The 23,804-nt window shown below is 66.5% G+C and overlaps 1 protein-coding gene across 3 annotated transcripts in view; it reads left to right on the forward strand.

Annotated features, from left to right (window-relative positions):
* The window catches only part of ADGRB1 (adhesion G protein-coupled receptor B1), a gene marked incomplete at both ends in the record, with an annotated part of 70,659 nt that overhangs the window by 42,664 nt on the left and 4,191 nt on the right, over positions 1 to 23,804 (forward strand). Inside the window, 9 exons of one of the 3 annotated variants that reach the window (XM_082858381.1) lie at positions 5,472 to 5,575; positions 6,883 to 6,985; positions 7,636 to 7,786; positions 8,232 to 8,301; positions 9,708 to 9,774; positions 12,504 to 12,589; positions 17,754 to 17,925; positions 20,814 to 20,909; positions 22,538 to 22,592. In XM_082858381.1, the coding sequence (XP_082714507.1) occupies positions 5,472 to 5,575; positions 6,883 to 6,985; positions 7,636 to 7,786; positions 8,232 to 8,301; positions 9,708 to 9,774; positions 12,504 to 12,589; positions 17,754 to 17,925; positions 20,814 to 20,909; positions 22,538 to 22,592 (904 nt within the window). The remainder of the gene's footprint in view (positions 1 to 5,471; positions 5,576 to 6,882; positions 6,986 to 7,635; positions 7,787 to 8,231; positions 8,302 to 9,707; positions 9,775 to 12,503; positions 12,590 to 17,753; positions 17,926 to 20,813; positions 20,910 to 22,537; positions 22,593 to 23,804) is intronic. The other 2 variants (XM_082858382.1, XM_082858383.1) reach the window with 2 other exon arrangements.

Here is a 23,804-nt window from a genome sequence, read left to right on the forward strand (position 1 = left end):
CTTGGCCCAGGTTGGCAGCCCTCCCCAGGAAGGCCCCATCATCTCAGGGGCCTCCTTTTTGTTCTCATGATTCTTGTGGGGGCTGCCAGTTTCTATGGCGACAGCATCTGGGGCCAGCTTGCTGGCCGGGGCCGGCCAACTGGGGCTGGTGGGCGCTCCTGCCCAGGGCCAAGCCGCACTCGCTGGATCTAGGAAAGCCGGATCCCCCAGCCGGGTCACTAGGCCCCCCGAGGAGGGAAAGGGTAGGGGTCTTTGCTCATTGAGCCCCTGGCCCCGGCCTGGTGTGGAAGTGTCCTCAGGCGGCAGATATGGAGGGCGGACTGGGAGTGGGACACCGATCTGGGGGTGTTTGGGGTGGCTGGCCCTCGTCAGATGGGGGTAGCGCAGCTCTCTGCTCATGGAACCCCAGTTTCCATGTGGAAGATGGTCCCAGGCCTCTCTGAGAACAGTCTGCCCCCCTCCTTTGTCCTCTGAGACGTGGGGAGAGAGAGCGATATTGTCAGCCAGGATCCCCTGGAGGGTCAGAGCTGGACAGGACCTTAGAGGTCATTGCCACTAACCCTTCTATCGACAGGCAGGGAAATCGAGGCTTGGGGTGGGGGTTTGCTCAGAGTCTTGGGGTGACTCTGCTGGAGGGGTCTGTGGTCTTGGCCCAGATCCCAGTGTGCCCTCCCCCTCAGGCTGTCCCTGTGACAGGACTGTCGGTGTTGCTGATTCTGGGGACCCGCCCCTGAAGGCAGCAGCTGGGGCCATGCTGGGGGCTCCCCAGAAGAGATGGCTTTCTGCACAGGGGAGCAACCAGTGGGGCTGGGACTTCCTGGGTCCCCTGCGAGGCCAGAGCAAGCAGGGCAGGGCCTGCCTTGGGGGCTGCCCTTCCTTGGGGGGCGGGGGGGGGCTCCAGAGCGGGACACATGCCCAGATCCCCTCTCCCAACCCAGGGTCTGGCCTGTAGGAGGTCAGTGCCAGTCGAATCTTGAAATGCAGGCTTGTCCCTTACACACGGTGACCCTAGACTGGCCTTCAGTCTCTCTGAGCCTCGGTTTTTTCACCTGTAAAACGGAAATGGCCCCATGCCGCTCCGGGTGGCTGCGAGGGCTTCGCCGGTTGACAGGGACCCTCCTGGACGGGGCCTGGAGCGTGGCAGGGCCATTGCATCCTCGAGAGGTGGCATCCCGCTCGGGGGCTGAGCCCAGGGCCACCTGGCATGGAGAGCGTGTTGGGTGAGGGGTGAGCAGCTGACGCTGGTGGAACTCGGGGGTGGAGGAGTGGGATGCCCAGGGGGCCTTTCTCGGAAGAGCTGACCTGTAGCGGTGCCTCTGAGGCTGCGCGGACGGGAGCCCTGTGCCAGGATGGGCAGGCAGAGCTTTGGTCTCTGAAGGGTTCAAGGCTTTGCTTGGCAGGGCGCTCAGCAGCTGCAGTCAGAGGGGCATCTGGTGTCAGCCTGGTCTGCACAGGAGGGTGAGACGCAGGCTGGCAGGTCGGGGCACCCCATCCCCACATCCCAGAAGAGGCAGCTGAGTCTGAGGGTTCGGGAGCCGTCAGTGGCCACAGAGCCACCCACTGGCCCTGGGACCAAGGGCAGGCTGCCTGGCCGCTGGGAGCCTCGGTTTCCTCCTCTGTCCGATGGCACAGTAGTGGGCTCTGGGTGACCTGTGACCCCCTGAAGGCCTGGGCGTGGCTCAGAGGAGCATGCTGGGAGGGCGCGGGGCGGGGGGGCTTGGCCTGTGCTGGGTTGCTCGCCTGTGCTCACCTGCTCTCAGAGCCATCGCCACCTTCCTCTCTTCTCCCAGCCAGCTCGGGCCCCAGAGATGCTGAGTGGGCAAGGGCTGAGAGGGAGAGGGAGACTGCTGGCCTGCAGCCCATCACGCTGTGCCGACCCCTCTGAGTGCCTGCGACTGGGCCCTCGAGGGGCACAGGGTCTGACGGGGAGACAAGCCCAGGCTGGAGGGAGGAGGTGCTCTGGGGGCTCAGTGCCAGCCTCCTTCCTTCCAGGAGTAGCTTGGGAGACGGGCACGAGGAGGAGGTGCGGAGTAGGGCCCTGAGGGGTGAGCAGGAGTTCCCAGCAGGCTTGGCGGGGAGGAGGGATGGTCGCCCCAGGGACGGGGCGAAAGGCAAGAAGCAAGCGGAAGATCGGGTGGAGCTCGGCGGGCAGGCAGGACGGGGGTGCGGGCGCTGCCGCGAGGCCGGGGCCCAGCGAGCTAGAGCTTCAGCCCGAGGTCCGGGGAGCTGGGTGGCTGGGAGGTGGTGGGCTTGGGTCCTGGAGGGATCCCAGCAGGCGTGAGGGCAGAATAACCCACCAGCAGGTGGGGTGGTGGCAGCGGAGAGCTGGGCTGTGGGTGGGGGCAGATGCTGCCCATCTCCACCCGCGGAGTCGGGTGTGTGCGTGGGGTGTGGGGATTCGGTCTGAGCAGGCAGAGGCCGCTGGCATCTCGGGGTATGGAGTGGTCTCGGGACCGGAGTCCAGAGCAAGGCCCTCAGAGAGGACGGAAGAGAAGGGGTGCTGTGGTCACACCCCAGGAGCCAGGGAAGGGTTAGATCCAGGGGCATGGAGTGGAGGAAGATGAGACGCAGGCATCCCCCGCCTGCGTGCAGCCGGAGTGTCAGGTCCCGGCTGTGCCGCTGCAGGCCTGTGACCACGGAGGGTTGAGTAACTGCTCTGAGTCACATCTGAGGGGGCGAGGCCACCTGCCTCAGCCTGGTGGGGACCGAACCTGGTGAGGTATTTACAGCATGCACACAGCCTGGCGTGTAGTAAACAGTCTGTAAGGCGTAGTTGTTGGAGGCATCGCTTCTGTGATGTGCCCCAAACTGGGCTACTAATCTGACCAGAATCAAGGCTCAGCGTGTGCCCGGGGTCAGGGGTCAGGCAGTGTTGGAGTAGGGCTCGTTCGCGTGGGTAGCTGTGAGCCACGCGTGGTGTTGGAGCGGAGACGGGATAAAGACAGCACCATAGGAAGGAAATCAGTGTTTAGGGCACATGAGACATGTAAGAGTTGGGAGAAGATTGCAGGTAGGGAATTCACGTGGTGGAAACTGACAACAACCACGTAAATGACAAACAAGTAAAGTGGGGGGGGGGGCTGGTGCCCTGAAGAGACTCAAGACAAGGGGGTGGGCAGAGAGATGAGGGGCTGGCTCAGACTGAATGTCCAGCAAGAGCCTCTGTACGGAGGTGACAGCCAAGGCGAGAGAAGCGCCAGCCGTGTGAAGGTCAGGGGAAGAGCGCTGGGTGGCGGGACCAGCATGTGCAAGGGCCCTGGAGTGGCTCGGAGCCTGGCTGGGGAGCCAGTCTCCAGCAGGAGGCTGGCCTGCTTCTGCCTGATCTCTGTGTGGATTGGGACCAGTCTCTCACCCTTAAGGTCTCCGGTCCAGCCCTCCCAACAAGACCTTGAGATCCCTGACACCCCTGTCCACATTGTTGAGAACCTGCAGGGCTAGGGCTGTCAGGAGTGACGGATGAGCCAGGCGGAGAGGAGGAGGAGGGCACGGGAGGGCAGGTGGGCGAGCTGGCGGGCGTGCGGCTGCCAGGCCTAATGAGGGCAGATGGAGGCAGATGGCCACGGAGGTCGGGGCCGGAGCCAGCCACGAAGCAGGCCTGAGCCACTTACTCGGCCACCCATGACTTGCGTGGCTGGCCGGGCCTCTGAGGTTACCGGGTGAGTTCAGGGGTGCTGGCCGCAACCCGGAGCCCTCCAACTGCCTGTATGGAAACGCAGAAGTTTGTGCTGGCGCCTCACCCGGGCCAGGCCCCCAGGGATCGCTGATGCCTGGGTGACCTTGAACGACTTTCTCGATTTTCCCGGAGCCGCTGCCTTCCTGGTCTCCATTCATCCAGCCAGTCACACTGACCGAGCGTCCCCGCCAGGCCTGGCCACGGGGGCTCACAGGCATGAGGAGACCGGGCTGCAGGGACAGACAGGCACCCCCAGCCGTGGGACACGGCTGGGACAGAGGGACAGCAGAGGGACCTGGGGGCGGGAGATGGTACCTCCGGTGTGGGGAAGGGCAGTCCAGGCCTCGGATGGAGAGCACAGCACGGTCACCATGGTGGGGGGTGGGGGAGGCAGCTGTGTCAAGTGGGGTGGGCCCTGGGGTGCCCTGTGCAGGAGCCCCGGGAAATTAGGCTCCCAGGGAAGGTGGAAGGTCGCATCTGAGGGCGGAAAGGGCCACCGTGGCTTTAGGAAGTGGGTGGGAGTCTCGCTCTGCCACGTGCTGGGGTCAGCAGGGGTCTGAAGGGTGTCGGCCAAGTTAGACTTGGGACGGGCAGGAAGGTGTCAGCTCTGGGGTGGGGAAGCCCACGAGCAGCCCCTTGTCCCCTGGCCGAGCTTTCCCGTCATCTCCAGCCCTGGAAGCGGTGGGCACTCGCTCTCTTCAGTCCCTCCATTTGTCTTTGGGTTTTGGACACAGAGGGACCTGGGTCATTCCTCGGCAGGCACACGCGGTCCGCCTGCCGTGTGTGCTGGGCACTGGGCTGTGGTGTGGCCGTGGTTCACGCGGTCACGTCGGGGGGCACACAGGGACACGTAAGCAAGGACCCGCCGGTGCTTAGGGCTGCGCTGGGCCACGTGGTGGGGAGCAGTGGGGTCCATTGGCCCCTGAGAGGGGACAAGTGAAGACCAGACGGCCCGAGGCACTGCCACGCAACGGCTGGGCAGGGCTTCCTGGCAGAGGGCATGGCTGAGCCAGGCGCGGAGTGGGAACGAGGGGCAGCCAGTGCGGGGGGTGGCCTCACGAGCTGAGGGGGCCTTTGGGGCCTTCGGACACAGCTTGGGCCGTGGTGGGGTGGCATGAGACTCTGAGACTGGCTCCTGCTTGGGGAAGAGCCCGGGGGCTGGCCTGGGGGCATGGAGGGCAGAGGCCCAGCCCAGACGGAAGGGGCCCGCCGGAGGGAGGAGGTGGATGAGCGCCTGGTGCAGGCTGTGGGTGGAGCGGCTGTCAGGGAGGGGCCAGGTCTGGAGGGGTGGGCGCTGAGTGCCCCGTTAGATGCAGCTGGAGCTCTGGGCCCCTTTCAGAGAGCGGTGGCTTCTGCCCGTGGCCGGAACTGCAGAGCCACGGAGCCGGGGAGAGCTGTCCGTGGCGGGGCGCTGGGCCTGCTGCCTCTGTGACCTCACCTGTGACTCAGGGTCGGGGAGTCCTTCCCTGGGATTGGTGGGGGGCGTATTGCCAGGCTGGGCACACGACTCATTCTACCAGTGGGGCCGGGGCGGGGCACAGACAAAGACCCTGCCCTCAGCAGGGGATGAGACCCCTCGCCGGGGACAGCCCAGGCCAGGAGGTGCTGGCGTTGGGGGGGGGCTCAGAGCGCTGCAGGAGGGCAGCCGAGGGCTGCTGGGCAGGGGCGCCTGCGAAGGATGCAGGGGTGGAGGGGGAAGGCTCCCCTGGCGTCCCCCACGGCCTGCAGGACCCTCAGTCTGCATGTCTGCCTGGGCCCCCTCACCCTGTTCTCTGTCCCCGGCGCCGGAACCCACCAGAACATGGAGAAGGCGATCGTGCCGTCGGTGGCGCTCATCGTGGGCTGCGGCGTGTCGTCCCTGACCCTGCTCATGCTCATCATCATCTACGTGTCCGTGTGGAGGTGCTGCTTCCGGCGGGCCGGGGAGGGGAGCGGAGGGGGAGGGGGGCGGGGGGGGGAGGGGAGCGGGGCGGAGGGGAGCGGACGGTGCAGGCATTTCCCAGGAAGGGGCTGACTGGGGTCGAGTCTCATCCCTTCTCCCATCAAGGGCAGCCGTGGGGGGCGGGGACCCAGCATCCTTCCTCCCCAGCTTCCCAGTTAGCAGCACCTGTCACTCCGTCGTCGCCACCACCCGCCCTCCCTGGTGGCTGCTGCATGGAGGCTGCGTGGCACTGATGGCGGGGGCACAGGTGCAGGCCAGGGATGCCAGGCCTGCCTGCTCCTGCATGGCGCTGGGCCCGCACCACCGCTCACAGGGGCTGGCAGGTGTGCCCCGAGCCCACTCCCCAGCTGAGCACCCTGCCCCGTGACCACGGGGACCCCAAGATCATGACTTCCCTGCCTGTTGTCTGTTCCGTCACGTGGATGTGCAGGGTCACTCCCCAAGCCCGGGGTCAAGTGTCAGGATGGGGGTCTCTGCTGGGCCGCCTGCCCCACACCCCTTCCCCCAGGCCACAAGGCCTCTTCACAGACCCCTGTGCCCTGGGTGCTGTCTGACCAGTGTTGGCCCCTGGGGTGTGGGGCGACCCCGTCGCTGCCGGTCACCAGCCCTGGGGCAAGGGACACGTGTGCACAGACTCCCTTCCCCCAAGTGTCCCACTTTGGGCCCGGAGGAGCAGGGGTTTGGGACAGTAGGACAGGGAGGGTCAAGCCAAGGTCACCCGCCCAGCAGCCACCCGCTGGGCCCAGCCAGATTCCCAGTGTGTCAGCTCCAAGGGCAGCACGATGTCAGCCAGAGGCCAGCGAGGAGGGGTCGATGTGGCCATTGGGGGAGGGGTGGCCTCTGCTTTCCTGCCCCCCACCACCCCATCCTGCCCAAGGTCAGAGGCACCAGAGGGTCAGCGACCCGGAAACATCCAGTGCCCCCCCCGCCAGCCCCTGCCCAGACCATCCGTCCTGAATCCCCTGGAGGCGTGCTTGGCCCCCTGGCCCAGCCCCTCCCCCGAGGCCGCTGTGGTTCTGAGGTTTTGGCCCACGGTCTTCAAACACCTCCTTCCCTGTGAGCTGTGTTCAGGACCCCGTGGCGTTGGCGACCCTGAGAGGGAACGTGGTGGTGGTGGAGCTGGAGGTGGTGGGGATGACGGTGCTGGTACTGGCAGCGGTGCCTGCAGGGAGGAGGGGGCGCTGGCCTTAGTGGCCACAGCACCCCGGTTCTTGTGAAGCTGAGACCCTTCCGGGCGCCGATCATGGCCGCCCACCCTCTCGCACAGGTACATCCGCTCAGAGCGGTCCGTCATCCTCATCAACTTCTGCCTGTCCATCATCTCCTCCAACGCTCTCATCCTCATCGGGCAGACCCAGACCCGCAATAAGGTAAGCGGCCTGTGCTGTGCCGCGCGCGCCCCCGCGTCCCAGGTTGGGGGGCGCCGGTGGCGGTGATGTGAGCCTCCACGGCAGAAGCTTAGGGAGGAGGGTGCCACAGCTGTGCGGACCCCTTTGCTGTCCTTCGGCCGCAGCAGCCGCGTGGCTCAGTCCGGAGGCGCCTGTCACCTGGCCAGGGGTGGGGACTCGGTGTCTGTAGCCTCCAGCTGGACTGGCGCTTTGACACGAGCCAGCTCAAGCCCCGGCCCCGGCCCACCATCGGTACCAGGCTGTCGCCGTGTGGCCTCCGGGGGACCAGCTGCTGAGCGGGTGGGCTCAGACCGGGGCTTTTGGGTGGGCTCCTGCAGCGTTCGGTGCATGTGTGAGAGGGTGAGGAAGCCGGGGAGAGGGGTGTCTGTCCCTGGCATTGGTGGGTGGAGTCGCGCAAGCACCCACCGGGACCGCGATGTACCACAGCCCGTCTCAGGGTGGTGGAGCGGGCGAGCGCTGGCTGGCGTCCTACCTGGGGAGGTGATTTGGTCACTGCGCGGACGCTGGACTCGGGCCCTCGCCGGGGCAGGCGGGGTCGCCGGGGCAGGCGGGGTCGCCGGGGCAGGCGGGGTCGGGTGAGCGAGCACCTCTCCGCCTCTCCCACCGCGCAGGTGGTGTGCACGCTGGTGGCCGCCTTCCTGCACTTCTTCTTTCTGTCCTCCTTCTGCTGGGTGCTCACCGAGGCCTGGCAGTCCTACATGGCCGTGACGGGCCGCCTCCGGAACCGCCTGGTCCGCAAGCGCTTCCTGTGCCTGGGCTGGGGTGAGCGCCACGGGGCCGATGGGCGGCGGGGCCCCCCTCTCTGACCCGGCCCTCCTCCTGGCCCCTGGCAGCTCTCTCTCCTCTGAGCTTCCCTCCAGGCCTCCACTCCAAGGGGTTGTCTCGTTGTGTCTGAATGTCAGGTGAGGGAATAACTCTGTGGTATGAGGACGCCCCATCCAGTATTGGGGCTATACTTATGATTGAAAGTTTTCCCATTTTTTATCTGAAATTCAGACGCGGCCAGGAGTCCCATCTTACTTGCTGATCCGGCGCCCCCCCCCCATTTCTGTGGGTCCTCATCCTGTCCACCTCCTGTCCCCTTTCTCACATGCTCAGTGTCACCCTCTGTTCAGGGACTTCAGAGGTGCGTTTTGTTCCCCTTCCTGAGACGGGCGGGGCCTTGGGCGGTGGGGAGACCGACCCTTTCTTTCTGCTCCTCCCCTAGGGCTTCCTGCGCTGGTCGTGGCCATTTCTGTGGGATTCACCAAGGCCAGAGGGTACAGCACCATGAACTAGTGAGTCGGGGCGGTGGGGACGTGGTGGAGGCCGCATGGCTCCCCCAGACCCTCCCCCTGCCCTAGAAGGTGAGGGCTGGCTGGGCGCCCATCTCACAGATGAGAGAGTCAAGGTTGGGCGAGAGTGAGGGCCCCGGGAGCTGGAGGCCGGGCCCCGGGGAGGCACCTGCCTCCCATCAGCCAGCTCCTCCTGGCAGTGGGCAGCGGGGTGAAGAGAAACAGGGCTTGGGGCGGTTGGAGCCTCATTTCCTCCTTCCATGGCCTTGGACAGGTGCCTTAGCCTCTCAGAGCCTCAGTTTCCCCATCCGCACGATAGGGGATGTGCCCCTGCGCCGGTGTGGGGATAAGGGGGGCTGTATGGCCCCTGGGCAGGCGGGGCAGGTGGGGGTGCCCGTTTCACAGATGAAGTCACTGAGGCCCTGAAGGGTCGGCTGGGTCAGGTCCAGGGGCCTCGAATGCCAAGCCAGGAAGCTCGGGGTTATCCTGGAGGCCGTGTGGCTTCCCAAGATGGGGGGAAAGGAGCCAAGGCCTAGGGGGCCATGGCTGTGGATGTGGGGAAGAACGGGCAGCGAGAGCCAGGAGGAGGGGCCGACAGGGCTGCGCAGGCCTGGCCCACTGCAGAGCCCCAGGGGGACAGGACGTGACCAGGCCATGAGGCGCCCCCTGCACTCGAATGAGGACCCGTGGGGTGAGTACTGGGAAGGAAGTACGAACACCGTCCCCAGGGCTGACAGGAAGGGGCACCCAGCCTGCCGGGCTCAGGGGTGCGTCAGGAGGAGGTGGGGTGTCGCAGCGGGGTTCTGAAGGGTGGAGAGCTGTGCGCTTGGCACGTGGTGTGGCCGTGCAGGAAACCGAGCAGCCTTCACTGGGCTCAGGGCTCCTGTGGACGCCCTGGGTGGTGCCCAGGGGATTTGGGGAAGTAAGGCTGGGGCTGGTGACCGAGTCTGGTGGAGGGCCCAGGTCATGGTGTGAGCAGGGGGCCTGATGCAGAGGGCCTGGGTTGAGTGGGTGGGTGGAAGTCCAGGCCGGGGACCCAGCCCAACATTTTGGCATCACGTCAGGAAAGAGGGTCTGCACGTGAGATTGGGGAGGGTCTGTGAGGCAAGTTGGGGAGCCCAGGCCTGGGGGGAGAGTCGGGGGAGGGGGACGGTCAGGGTCCCTTCCTCTGGCGGCCTGGCCCTCTGCTGTGTGGTCCCCTGCTCTGGACCTGCTTCTTCATCCGTAAACTTCGTCTGTCAGCTGCCTGGGGGCTCCCGTGGGTTCTGAAGCTAAAGAACGTGCGGTCACCTGGCTTCCTCCTGCCCCTTCTCAGCGTCACGCCGCCCTCCTGGGAAGCTGGTGGTGCCCAGGGTGTGACTGGATGGGGGCTCACGCCTGGCCGCTAACCAGCCTGTCTCCCTCCCCAGCTGCTGGCTCTCCCTGGAGGGGGGACTGCTGTATGCCTTCGTGGGACCGGCCGCGGCCGTCGTGCTGGTACTGACCCCCGTCCCGACATCCCAGGCTGAGCCCCTCGCCTCCCCCTGGGTCGGACTTGGGTTTTACCTGCTGCCCCATCAGGGTTGCCCTGGTCACCAGGGGTGGGTGGTGTCCACAGATCGCCCCCGACCTGCCGCAGGGGTGCAGAGGCGCGGCTGGGCTGGCGGCCTTGTGCTTCTCTGAGCACATTCTGCCTGGTGGCTGGACCCCGGCGGTGTACCTGCCAGGAGGCCTTCCGGATTTGATGAACGAGTGACCATAGGGCGGGGAAGGCGGACAGGCGGATGCCTGGGGCAGCAGGGGCGCGGCTGGGCCTGGGACTTCTCCCTCGATGGGGAGCCCGTCGCCCCCGGAGGAGGGAAGCACCTCCCCTCGCTTGACCCTCAGGGGGTGTTTTTTCTGCTGTGCGCACGTCCGCTCAGTGAGGGTTGAGAGACGGTGCCACACGCACACGGGGTTATTGTCACTCGGTTACGGATGAGCAGGGCGAGGCTGGGGGGTATCCCGAGGTCGATGGCTTCTGCCAGGCCTGGCTCAGAGCCCATCTCGCCCTCTCCTGCTGCCTGCCCCCAGGAAAGGGCATCACATCTACAGAGTCCTGCTGTCCGGGCAGGGCCACACCTCCTTGTTGGCATATCCGAGCCAGGCTTGGGCGCAGGCTGGACAGGGCAGAGGAAAGTGAAGCCCAGGGCACCCAGGGGAGGCTGAGCCTGCAGGGGGCACGAGTTGGGGGAGCCGGGGGGGGGGGTGGCGTTAGTGGGCAGAATCCGTGGGCCAGCCCCAGCCGGAACCAGCTCCTTTATTCCTGGAAGACGGCGGGCAGGGAAGCGGCGGTGTGCCGGGCATTTGAATGCCACTAGGCGGTGGGCCGGGCATTTGAATGCCACTAGGCGGTGGGCCGGGCATTTGAATGCCACTAGGCGGTGTGCCGGGCATTTGAATGCCACTAGGCGGTGGGCCGGGCATTTGAATGCCACTAGGCGGTGGGCCGGGCCTTCTAAGGGCAGGCGCCCCAGGAGGGGCAGGAGGGGGGATGTCAGAGGCAGGAGCCCCCCAGGTCCCTTCCCACAAAGCATCTGGAGGGCAGGGCCGGTCCTGACCCACCGTGCGCTCCTGCCCGGGGCTCCTCCCGTAACACGGGGACACGCAGGGAAAGGCAGGCACAGAGCCTGTTGCAGGCGGGGCGGCGGCCACTGGTGTCCTGCCCTCTCCCGCCCCAGCGCTGCCACCCGGGAAAGCTGCTTTCACCCAGACGGCCAGGAGGCAGGGCTGGGGTGTGTGTGCGGCCACGAGCTTGGCTCTGTGGGGCTGCGGGGAGTCGGCCTCCCCAGACCTCTGGGTCCAGGGACACATGGAGTCCCCGTCCCCGCCTGAGACGCAGGAACGTGGCTGGGGGTCAGGCAGCCTCTCTGCAGAGTGGAAGCCCTAGGGGAGTGAGGATGTGAGCTGGGAGCCCCCTCCACGCAGGCGAAGAGGCCAGAGGGGAGGGGAGACCAGGGCCTGCAGGCCGTGGAGGAGCTGGATGGCTGGGACGCTGGGGCAGCTTCTCTTTGTCTGTGGGGCAGTAGGAGAGTAGCCTCAACACCCAGAAGCACCTCCAGGGCCGGGTGCCCCGCGGTGGGGGATTGAGGGAAGACGCCTGTGGGGTGGCAGCCCTGGCTTAAGGTCCCGAAAGGGCTGCGCGGTGTGGAGAGCAGTGTGGCTCTGGCAGAGCCAGACAGGAGGTGTCCCGAGGAGGCGTCAGGTCCCGCTTGAGCTGGGCGAGCTCGTGCGTGGAAGGCGCACGAGTTGCAGGGGCGCTAAGGAGGGGACGCGGGACGAGCCTGGGCGTGGGCGGCGGCTGGACTGGAGGTCCCCTGAGGTCCCTTCTGCGGTCTGAGTGGGACAAGTGCCCCATCAGCGTGGTTCGGCCAGCCCGCTCGCCTGTTTGACTGCTCTGGTCAGTCCCACTCTGGGCAGGGACAGCCTCACCGTGACCCCAGCCCGACCTCTGACCTCTGGACTCCATCCCTGATGGAATCCCAGCTTCATAAACTGCCGACCCCAGTGGCGATGGCCATGGGCCTGGGGACCCGTCACGTGGGAGGCTCGAGCCGCGGTGCCCAGCCCTGGGCGGTGGGGGGGGGACCGTGTGGCACGGAGAACCCCACCTAGCGGCTGGGGCTGTGGGAGGAGACGGCGGGGTAAAGGGACGACAGCGTGAGGGCCCCCCCACAGCCGCCCCTCCCTGCCCCGCAGGTGAACATGGTCCCTCTCCTGACCCGGGGCCCCCCACAGCCGCCCCTCCCTGCCCCGCAGGTGAACATGGTCTCTCTCCTGACCCGGGGGGCCCCCCACAGCCGCCCCTCGCTGCCCCGCAGGTGAACATGGTCCCTCTCCTGACCCGGGGCCCCCCCACAGCCGCCCCTCCCTGCCCCGCAGGTGAACATGGTCCCTCTCCTGACCCGGGGGCCCCCCACAGCCGCCCCTCCCTGCCCCGCAGGTGAACATGGTCCCTCTCCTGACCCGGGGGCCCCCCACAGCCGCCCCTCCCTGCCCCGCAGGTGAACATGGTCCCTCTCCTGACCCGGGGGCCCCCCACAGCCGCCCCTCCCTGCCCCGCAGGTGAACATGGTCCCTCTCCTGACCCGGGGGCCCCCCACAGCCGCCCCTCCCTGCCCCGCAGGTGAACATGGTCCCTCTCCTGACCCGGGGGCCCCCCACAGCCGCCCCTCCCTGCCCCGCAGGTGAACATGGTCATCGGCATCCTGGTGTTTAACAAGCTCGTGTCCAAGGACGGCATCACTGACAAGAAGCTGAAGGAGAGAGCAGGGTAGGACGGGGCCGCCGCGCCACGCCCCACCTGCAGTTGAAATGACCCAGAGCCCAGCCACCCTCGAGCCCCACCCCTCTCCCAAGCAAGTAGGAAACGGAGGCGCGGAGGGTTGCGTGGCCAGCCCCGCCTTGCTCTGCGCCTCACTTTCCCCATCTGCCCCATGACAGAGCAGGGCCTCCGTAAGTTCTCAGAAACAATGGAACTGATCACTTTTGGAGACCCCAGGCCCACCAGAGTGGGGGGAGGGTGCCCCGGACTTCTCCCTTCCCCACCGTGGGGTTGGGTGACCCTGAACCAGGACGTGGCCTGCCCATCCTTGTGATGCCTTCAGCATGGGGACAGTGCAGGGGCCGGGCCGGATGTTCCTCCCACCTGGGAGCCTGAGCTCAGAGAGGGCAGTGCCTGGCCAGAGGGCGCACAGCACTGCAGGTGGGCGGTCCTGAGTGGCTGTGGTGCCCAGCCCTGGGGGAGGAGCAAGCTTGGAAGGGCGCTTCTCCTCCGCCTGCCAGGGGACAGGAGCACCCTGGTCTCGGCGGCCCTGCCATCACGGGTGGGGCCAACTGTGGGCTGGGACAAGCCCCCCCTCTCCTGCCCCAGCACTGAGCCGTCCTCACCTCGCCTCTGCCCGCTGCTCTGTCTGTCCCTCTGCCCTGACTGATGTCTGCGTGGGGGTCCCCACCCCGTCCTCCACCACCCCTCCGTGCCAGTCCTGCTTGGTCTCTGTCTCTCATTGTCTCTCTCCCTCCCCCTGGCTTCCTGCTCTTGCTTTTCCCCGGGAACGAGAGCTTCTGGAATCCTTCCCCTTGGGTCCCTGGTGGGTTCTGTCCTGGTTAGAAACTTGCTTTGGGGGAGGAGTGTGACCCTGGAGAGCCTGCGGTGGCTGGGAGCCTGTCCTGGCCGTCTTGGGCCTGGGTCCTACACTCTCTGGGCCTCTTCTCTGAGTCTGTGAAGGGGATTGGCAGGCTCACCCCCTCCAGCCCAGCCCAGCGCACACTGCCACCCACACGTGCTCCCAGAACAGTGGGTCACACACGGAGGAGGCCCGGGGTGCGCAGGGGGTCAGGGCGCCAGTGAGGCGCGGCGCGCCCACCCCGCAGCACTGTCTCGTTTGCTCCCTGCAGTAACTCTTGAGGCAGGGTCTGCTGTCTTGTGTCCACTCACAGCCGAGCAGACGGAGGCTGAGGCCTGGGGGTGGCTGGTGGAGCCGGGCTGGGCGCTGAATCAGAGCCCAGTGTGTCCGGGAGGCCCTGCCCCGTTGGGCTCCTTCCCCAGGTGCAGTGGTGCCACGGCGCGGAAGCTCGCGCGGACCCGCCCGTGAGGCCGCAGCAGCCCTACTCCCACCCAGACAGGAGGCACCCCGTGCTCTCTGTGCCCACGCGCACAGGCACACACGCTCAGGGCTGGCAGGGAGGCCACTGCCCAGGTAGCTCACAGACGCCCCCATTGACCGTCTGGCGAACCCCTCGCTCCTTGGCGGGGCAGGGCCTGGTCAGACCACATGTGGGCCGACCAGAGGGAAGGGACAGTGGCTGCGCCCAGGTGTCCTGCTTCTTTGTGTGAATGTGGGCGGATAGTGTCGCCCTCCCGCTGGACGTGGACGCGCACGGTCCCAGCCCTGCCCTGCCCGCAGGCCAGCCGCGTCCAGCCAGTGCCGGCACCCCGCTCTCCACCCCTGCCCCCGCCGGGCTCCGGGTGCGTCAGGTGGAAAGAGGCCCGAGGACCCCGTCCCCGCCCACAGCGCCCCGGGACCCTGTCCCCGCCGGGGGAGGCTCGGGCTGGACGCCATCTGGTTGTTTTTGCTGTCCCCGCCCCCCACCCCCACCCCGTGTCTGCGAGAACAGTTTTGCTTTCGTTTCAGTCTTTTAATTTCACTTGCAGTCAGCTGCCCCGGGCCCCCCTCGGGCGCGCCCTCAAATGTGCCGAGTGTGGAGCCCTCTCTGCGGCCGCCGCCACCTCCGAAGCCGCCAGTAACGCCATGTTAGTGCCGCTCATCGCCCGCCCGTCCGCCCGCCCGCCGGGCTCTGCTCGCCTCAGTTACATTTTGTTTGTTTTAAGCTTTTTCTGTCATTTCTGTCATCTCTGCCGTCCACCCCAGGGGGCCTAGGCAGCCCCTGCCCGCCCTCCCCATGCTCTGGCACCTCGTTTCCTGCCCTGCCCCCACCCCTCCCCGGCCAGGCTCCCCCCGTCCATCCTCCGGGGCCTCGCGGTATCAGACTGACCGGAGGGCAGGGAGCCGGGCCAGGCCTCGGGCCGCGAGAACACGGTCAGCTGGTGGCCGTCATCAGCGTGTGGTCACGCTGGGGTCGCAGCGCTCTGCATGAGTGTGCAGGAGTGCGGCGTGTGTGCGTGTGCGTGTCGATCACGAATTTGAATGTGAGCGCGAGAGGCAGGCGTGACCTTGGAAACAGGACGTGCTGGGGCAGCTGGCTTGTTCGCTGACCCCGGGCCGCCACCAGGGGTCTGAGCGGGGCAGGGCCAGTGCGACCTGGGGTCCAGGGTGGATGCCAAATCCGGAGGGACCTTGGCTCAGATGACCCGAGAGTGGTCGTCTTGTCCCCAGACACACAGGTCCCCTGGGACCCTCCTGTTTGCTTCCTGGGATTCAGGGGCCCCGTGGAGAGGGCATTCTGGCCGCGGGGAGCGAGTGAGCAGAGGTGGACACGGTTCCGGGGTGGGGACTTGTCCGGTGGAGCCAGAAACCTCCGGGAGGGCGGGCTGCTCCTCCGTGCTGGGGTCCACAGCCCAGACGCCCTGGGTCTCCTTTGTTACACACGCAGGCCTGTGGGGTGGAGGACACAGCCTCCCAGCGGCCCTGCCCGCCCCCCTGCCCCCATCCACACTCAAAGCCCCTCCCCCAGAGGCATCTGAGTTTCCAAAGGGGGGCGGGTGGTGCAGCTGCCGGGCCTCTCCCCCACCCGCCTCCTGTCCTCCCCAGCAGTCACGCCTGGACCTGCGTGACCCCTCCACAAGGCTCTCTGCAGAAATGTTTCAGAAACTGCAGAGGCTGGGCTGCAAGAATTTGAATAATTTACGGTCCCCAAGCCCCGGCCATCTGCCAGCCTGCTGCAGCATCAGGCAGTAAATGCCAGGCCTCAGGCCCAAGGGAAGATGACTCACGGTGGGATGGGAAGTTTCGGTGGGTGGGGGGGTCTGCGCCTCTTGCTCAGAACACGAGGAGCCGTGTCCAGGGCTCTGGCTCGAGCAGGCCTGCTTTGGAAGGGAGGAGACAGACTGCAGCGCCCCACCTGCCGTGGTGGGCACACTGAGGCCAGGCTGCCGTCACGGGAAGGCCCCCTTCTCTCAGGCCCTGTGCCAGGTGCGGCACAGCAGGTATGGAGGGGAGAACGCCCGCAGGTGCAGGTACCCCGCCCGGGAGGCCTCCGCCTGGATCGCCTGTCCTCAGTGCCGGGGGGCAGCAGGGCCCTGGAAGGGGCTGCGAGGAGAGCAGTCCGAGGGCTAGTTCTGGAGCCCTTGCTGTGCCCAGGGAAGAGGCGTGGGTGCCTCAGGGTGAGCGGTGGCTCTGGCCTGAGCCGCCGGGCAGGGGCTGGAGAGCTGTCCCCTGAGCTGGGGCAGGCCTTGGGAGGGGCAGGGTTAGAGGCTGCGTCCTGGAGGAGATACGGGGCTGGCCCTGGGACGGGGGACCCGGGTCACAGAGACGAGCTGAGGCGGACGTGGAGGCCCAGGGCCCTGCCTAGGGGGCGGGAGGGCAGAAGTTCCCTGTGGGGCTGGGCCCCTTGCAGGTCCAGTTGCAGGGGTGACGCGGCTTCAGTGGCTGAGCCAGGCTGGAGAGGATGGAGAAACAGAGTGTACAGTCTGGGGGGGACCTCTGCCCCTGCCCCGGTCAAGGCCCCGCTGGTTTGGGGGTCCTTGACCTGGCCGGACACCAGCCTGTCTCCCCCCAGCCCCGGTGCCCCCAGCTCCTTCCTGGTGGCCTCCCTGAGGTTCTGTCCCACCTGTTCCTGCCTCTCCTTTTGACCAGGGTGATCCATGAGGGAGGAGGGGGTCCCGATGCCCCCACCCCTGGTGATAGTGGCAGGAACGCCGGGAGCCCCTGCAGGCAGTCGCCGGCCCGGGGGGCAGAGCTGACCCTGGCTATGGTCCTCAGGCCGCAGTGGCCCTGAGACCGGTGGTAGCGGCGGGGACGGGGTTGGGGTGGGTCAGGCAGGTTCCCGACACCGTACTCCAGGCATCCTGCGGGTGCGCTTTCTGTCCCCACGCAGCCCCTTGGCTGGCGTAGTGTCCCTGCTGTGCGGACCAGGAGACAGGCTCAGAGTGGCCATGTGTGTAGGCGGTGCAGGGAGGGCCGGCTGCAGAGGGCCATGCCTGCCTTGGGGGTGCTCCCGGAGCACTACGTGGAGGAAGGGGCAAAGGCTTCGGAGCAAAGGCAGGTCCTCCCCTGGGGAGGGCAGAGCAGGGCCCGCCAAGAGGAGGAAGCGCCTGTCGCCTCTGTTCCTGTCTGTCTGTCTGTCCGCCCCATGCCCTCCCCGCCTGGCCCTGTCTGTCTGTCATCTGTCTTCTTTCCTCACAGGTTTCTTCCTTCCTTCTCCCTGAGGAGTTCTCTGGTTTCCCCCCACCCCCCCCCCCTTCTCTCTGTCCAGAGCTCAGAGGCCTCACCAAACGCCCTCCCCTGTGGCCATCTTGCAGTTCTGGCCCTGGACCCCTGGCTGGGGGCCTGAGGGCTCTGGGAGGAGAAACCTCTTCCCCCTTCCCCCAGCTGTCCCCCCTCCCTCCAGTGTGCCTCGCTCCCTGGGGCCTCCTGGACAGTCAGGAACCTTCGTCTTCCAGAGATCTCACCCCCACCCTCACTGTTGCCCAGCCCATTGGGACCACCGTCCTCAGTCCCCAGCCGCCCTGGGAGCCCTCGAGCTGGGGGTGTTGGGGCAGAACTCTGCTCCCCAGGAGAGGTGGCAGCGGGACTGAGTGGGAGAGGGTCTCTAAGGGGATGGGGAGGAGAGGATGCAGCCCAGGGCAGGGAAGGCCCAGTGGGGCCCCAAGGGAGATGTGCCCCAGGTGGGACGGGCAGTCTGGCCCCGGCCCCGGCCCCGGTGAGGGAGTTGGGCTGAGGCCGGGTCCCGGCCTGGGTGGCCCCTCCCAGGGGCAGGGCGTGGGTGGCAGGGCCCAGGGCAGCCCTCATGCCGCCCGCCCGCCGACCCGTCCGCAGGGCCTCGCTGTGGAGCTCCTGCGTGGTGCTGCCGCTGCTGGCGCTGACCTGGATGTCGGCCGTGCTCGCTGTCACCGACCGCCGATCCGCCCTCTTCCAGATCCTCTTTGCCGTCTTTGACTCACTGGAGGGCTTCGTCATCGTGATGGTGCACTGCATCCTGCGGAGAGAGGTGGGCCGACAGGCGGGCAGTCAGCCTTCTCCAGGCGCCACCTCCCCACGTGCTGCGGCGGGAAGGTTCTGGGAGGAGGCCTGCTAGTGGGGAGGAGCCGCTTCCTTGGCCCAGACTCTTCCGCAAGGCTGGACTTGGGCCCAGCACGCGGCCAGGGCTGCCAGGAATGGTCACTCATTAAGGTGACAGCTTCTTCTAGAAGATGCCCTGGTGCCCCGCGCTGGCTCAGACCAAGGTAGCGGGTGGGCTCTGTCCTCCCAGGGCCCAGGGGCATGGGAGCCGCCGGAGGTGGGAACAGCTCTTGTGGCACCTGAGACTCCCATTCTGGCGTTTTCTGGGCTCCAGGAGGTTCAAGAGAAGGTTTCTGCCAAACCATCCCGACTGCTCCCTGACCGGTAGCAATGGCTCGGGATGGGCCCCTATGTGAGGCGGGTGGGGACGTGAAAAACCACGCCTCTGGACGTCGGCGCGTGGGAGCCCACTTCAGGCTCATGGGGAGAGCAGCGGGGAGCACAGGGCAGCCGAGGGGCATGAGGCCGGAGCGTCCCCGGGTGCCGAGGGAGAGTCTGGAGTGGACGACTGGGCATCTGTCTGCTGCGGCAGTGCTGCCCACCCAGCCTCGCCTGCCTGGAACTTCCTGTCCAGGGGGTGGACACCAGGGCCCTGGCCTGGGGGCCTGCACAGCTGAAGATGGGGATGCCACGCTGGGAACAGCTGAGTGTCCCCCCAGCTCACACCTGGGGGAGACGGGCCACCCCTCTCCAGGGGCTCCCGTTGCAGGAAAGACAGGAGGAGTGAAGACCTGACGTTTCTCATGTGGAAACGGCGTTTCCACCACCTACAAATGTCCAGCTAGTCCCGAGCGTCCACTCTCAAGTCCTGAGGGCCTGAGGAGAGTCTCCCCGGGAAAGCCGCGGATCCGCCAGCACTGGAGCCACGGAGACAGTCCAGGAGGAGGCGACCTCACAGACCCACGTTGACGCCCTCGTGCCCCCGGCCCCCGACCTCCTCGCATTAGGGAGTCTCAGGACAGCCCCCCAAAGCAGCTACTGCCTGCTCCCCTTGGACAGACGGGGCGGGAGGGGGGCTGACCCAGGCTCGTGGTTCTCAGCTGCCTCTCTTCTGTGAGGCAAGGCCCACACTTGGGATGAAAGGACACCCCGAGAACGGAAAGAGAGCCTGGAATGGAAATGCTCAGTAGACGGGGCAGACAGGGGCCGTGTCCCTGAAAGGAGGGAAGGTGGAAAACGGAAAGTGATTAGAAGGTGGGGTCGGGTGAAGGAGCCCCGAGCGAGAACAGGAGGTGCAGAGGGAGGGCTTGCCGGGTGCCAGCACGGACGCGGGGGTGTCTGGAGCACCGGGCTGCTCCATCGGGAAACGAGAAGGTGGGGTCGGGATAAAGACCCCAAGCACGCCCGCGGGGGCTGGGCCAGAGGACACGTGGGCCAGACTTCTCTGTCTGCCCTCTGTGAGCTCTAGGGTCCTGTGTGCAGGGGCCACGCTCAGGGGCCCTGCCGCCTGGGCCAGCTCGGCCATGCTGGGGAAGATGGGCCAGGAGGGGCAGATAGAGGCCGGCCCCGGGGGCATGGACCGTTCCAGCAGGTGGACAAGCAGGGTCCTCGTCTGCGCCAGCAGAGCCTGGATGTCCTGAGGGGGGCAGAGTGGGGACGCTAGGCATCGGGGAACCCCAGCTGCTGTTCAGGCCAGTGCAGGACGTGCTCTCCTGTCTGCCGTCCCCTGGGTGGAGGCCCACCCCTGCTGGGCACGTGGCAGGGCTTAGCAGGTGTTTGTCGTTCGGGTCAGCAAGTGCAAGGATGGGAGGAAGGCACACCTGTGGTGGGTTTGCTCTGAGTGTCTGGAGCTCTGTGGCCGGCAAGACCCTGGCCCTGCCTCTGACCCAGTCCCTCACAGCAGCACAGGCTCAGTGGCCGGGGTGAGTGGGAACAAGTCCGGGGGTCCATGGTGGGTCTACTGGGAGCCCTCCTCTCAGCTCTCCCCACCTTCACTCAGGACGCCTCCTCCAGGAAGCCCTCTGTGCTCAGCCCACCCCACCCTCCGCGCCTGAGCAGGCTGCCCCTTCGTTTATTCCCTTTGCTTCCCTCAGTGACCTCTGAAGCACCGGCTCCCCGAGGACAGGCACTTTGCTCACTGCTGCCCCCAGTGCCCGGCGCCTTCCATGGCAGGTGGAGGTGCCGCCCGTGGCTCTTGCCCGCATTGACCAGCAGCGTCCCTGGATACGCGGGTCTCCTCCTCCTCCCCTGGCAGCTCCTTTCTGTTGACCAGCTCTGGGCTGGCTGCTCTCGCGGCCCCTCGCTTGGAGCCTCCCTTACCGTCCCCTCTGAAAAGTCCGAGGCCGTAATTGTTCATTTCCCTTTGGTGGAGCACGCTGGTCTCAGGGATAAGGGAGTGGGGGCCTGACCCCAGCTTGCCCCGGACATTCAGGGATGTGCAGGTCACGGTGACTCAGGACAGGTCTGGACACCAGGTGACCCACTTAGGCCAACAGTGGGCTCTTAACGGCAGATTCCGGCTGGGAGGGCCTGCAGCGTATTCTCAGGGGCCCAGAGCTCCATGATTTTGAGTTTTCACCCAAAACGGGCATAGAGAGGGTGTCAAAGGTCAGAGGAGAGGCTGGGCCCCAGGCTGGCTGCTGGCAAGGCTGCCCCGAGCCGCTGTCCCTTTTCCAGCTCGCTGATGAGCCTGTGCTCTTGGGAGCACCCCCTCCCACACTGCAGGCCCTTCCCCACGGCACGTGGGCCCGTGTGCGTCCGGGGGGCAGGGCTGCCCCTCGCTGAAATGCTGCCCTGGTGGGACTCAGCCTCCCCTTCCTGCCGTCGCGGTCGCGGGGGGCGGGATGCCCATCGACCGCCTCTGCTCTGCCTCCGCAGGTCCAGGACGCTGTGAAGTGCCGCGTGGTGGATCGCCAGGAGGAGGGCAACGGGGACTCGGGGGGCTCCTTCCAGAATGGCCACGCCCAGCTTATGGTAGGGCTCGGGGCCGGGACGCAGGCTGCCCCTGCTTGGCACCCCCACTGGGCGTCTCCACCAGGCCCCAGCAGCACAATTAGGAGGACCTCCAAGCCCAGTTTAAGGTTGGGGAAACGGAGGCTCGCCGAGGTGAAGTCCCCAGTCCAGGGTTTGAGGATGGGCAGGGTCCAGGTGACGAGGGATCTGGGCGGGGCTGGCGTCCACCCAAGCTTACCCCCTGGTACCAGCTGTGCCCTTTGGCCAGACACCACTCTCTGGGTGTCCGGCCCTCATCTCGGCTCCTGCCCCACTCTGTACATCTTCCAGACTTCTCATTGCGCTCCACCCGGGATGGGCCCTAGCCTGTCCACTCACTCCCCACCCCACCGTGGCCTCGTCCTCAACCAGATCCTCTAAGGACCTGACTCCCTGGTCTTCTGGCATTACACACACTGTCCAGCCCCAGGCACTGCACACCCTTGTCTGTTCCTGCTGCCCACTCTGTAGGTGTCACGTCCTCCAGGCAGCCCTCCCTGACCCCCATCAGCCCACCTGTTCAGACGTTGGTAACGTGCTGGGGGAATTCCCTGTGCTGTCATTGATGCCTGCGGCCCGCTGGGTGCCCCCTGACAGGTGGGAGGTGCTCCTTCGGTCTTTAGGTTGCTGGCCACCTCATGACGGTTGTGAGGGTCACAGGCAGGGCCTTGGCAGAAGCTGGCAGCCAGGCTCAGGGAGGCGTTTTCAAGGGTGAGGCGGGGGCCCACGGTGGGAGGAAGCCAGGTTCTGGACCTCCTGACACTTCTCCTGGCCTGATCCCTGACCTCTGGGCAAAGATCTTGTGATCTTCCCGACAACCTGACATCTGCGTTTGCCAGGAAGGAACTTCCAGGCTTGACTGAGGGCCCCACCATCCCCTGAGGCCCCACAGTCCCTGGAGAAGGCCACCTTCCAGCCTGGGGTGGCCCGAGCTGGGTTCCCCAACCGGCCGAGCTCCCTGAGGGCAGGGCCGAGGTCACCCACTTCCGCCTCCCCCAGCTCCTAGCCTGGGACGGGGCAGGTGCTGCAGCAGGCACTACAGCCACTGCTCCAGGGGTAGCTGGTCCCGCCCTGGCCCTGGACACTTGCGTCCCAACCCCACTCTGCCTCTGCTGGGCCAGCTGGTCTCCATTTCCTCGTCCCCAGGTCTGTGGTGAGGACCAAAGGGGTGACGTGGGACAGGCCCCCCCTCCCGGCACATCAGTGGGTGGTGGTGGCCTGGGCAGCAGGGCCTCTGGCGTGGGGCCCTCTGTGTGCCCCGTCCCATTGGAGGGACTCGAGGCCAAGGGCATGAGTGAGCTCTGCCTAATCCACGAATGCACTGGAGGGAGCGCGTGCTCACACGTGCATGCACGTTCACACCCCCACAGCTGTGCACACGCGGCGCACGGGGCTTCGCTGTGGGTGAACACGTCAGCCCGTGGGCACCCTCGGCCCTCAGGAGCGTGCGCGTGCGCGCCCACACACGGCATCATACGCGCCGCTCCAAGGCGTGGCTGCAGCTCCGGGGCGGCCCTTGCCCGCAGCCCACAGGCAGCGCGGTGTGCGGGGCAGCAGCCCAGCCCTGCCCGCTCGCCTTCGGACTCACTCTGCCCGTCTCTGCCTTGCAGACCGACTTTGAGAAGGATGTGGATCTGGCCTGTAGATCAGGTGAGCGCCTGACAGGTGAGAGCGACAGGTGGCCCTTCCCCGGGCCCCCTGCCTTTTCTTTTCTCCGTGCGTCTGTCTGCTTGTCTCCTTGTTCGTCCTCATCCCACCCCCGCCAACCACCTCCATGCCTCCCATCCCCCAGCCGCTCCCCTGAGGCTGCCGGCAGGTCTGTGGGGGCAGGAGCAGAAGCCTCCAGAAGACTGTCCTGGGGCTCAGGCCTGGCAGGTGCGCGGCACGTCCGGTGGTGGTGGAGCCCTTAGCGCTGGAAGGAACCACCTGGGGCCTCGCCCGCCCCAGCCCTGGCCCTCTCCTCTCCCTCAGCACGCCCCCAGCCCTCAGCCCACCAGCCTCCTTGTAGGGACAGTGAGGCTGGGCCAGCGCTGTGAGTCCCGGAGCTGCCCTGCCCCCTGCCCCGCCTCCCCCACCCTGCCTGCCCTCCCTCAAGGGCCCATGTTCTGTGTTGCCTCCTTTTCTTCACTGTCACTCCAGCCATGGAGGAGGGTTTGGTCGAGCTTTCAGATTGGGGGCCGTTAGTGGAAGCAGGAGGAGAGCGGTGAGAAGGACCCACTGCTGAGCCCCAGGCTAGCCATGAGCTTCTTGGAAGAAAGTGCAAAAAGGGAATCAACCGCCTAATAGCAGGAAGCTGGCAGGTGTCGTTTCTTATGAGTCAGGCATTTGCGGCAGAGGAAGGCCGTGTCTGGGGCTGCGGACGACTAGCTGGTTTTGGCGTTTGCGGCAGAGGAAGGCCGTGTCTGGGGCTGCGGACGACTAGCTGGTTTTGGCGTTTGCGGCAGAGGAAGGCCGTGTCTGGGGCTGCGGACGACTAGCTGGTTTTGGCGTTTGCGGCAGAGGAAGGCCGTGTCTGGGGCTGCGGACGACTAGCTGGTTTTGGCGTTTGCGGCAGTGGAAGGCCGTGTCTGGGGCTGTGGACGACTAGCTGGTTTTGGTTCCTCTGCTCTGTCAGATATTTGTGGAGCATCTTTCCTAGAGATAGCCATGGGGAGGGGCTTACAGCCCTGGGTGGGGAGTGTCTGCTGCTGCCAGGTGGACCCCAGGAAGCCTTCCTTGAGGAGGTGACCTCTGGCTTGGGCTGGACAGGAGGTGAACAGAGCATCCTTCCTGCCCCATCTTAGTCTTGTGTGCTCCAGCCAACCTCCCTGAGAGGAGAGGTGACCTCAAGACTTAGGGGCCTTCGGGGGCTTGGGTACAGCCCTGTGTAGTACCGGC

This window comes from Leucopleurus acutus (assembly GCF_964270905.1).
Source record: "Leucopleurus acutus genome assembly, chromosome: 17".
Lineage (NCBI taxonomy): Eukaryota > Metazoa > Chordata > Mammalia > Artiodactyla > Delphinidae > Leucopleurus > Leucopleurus acutus.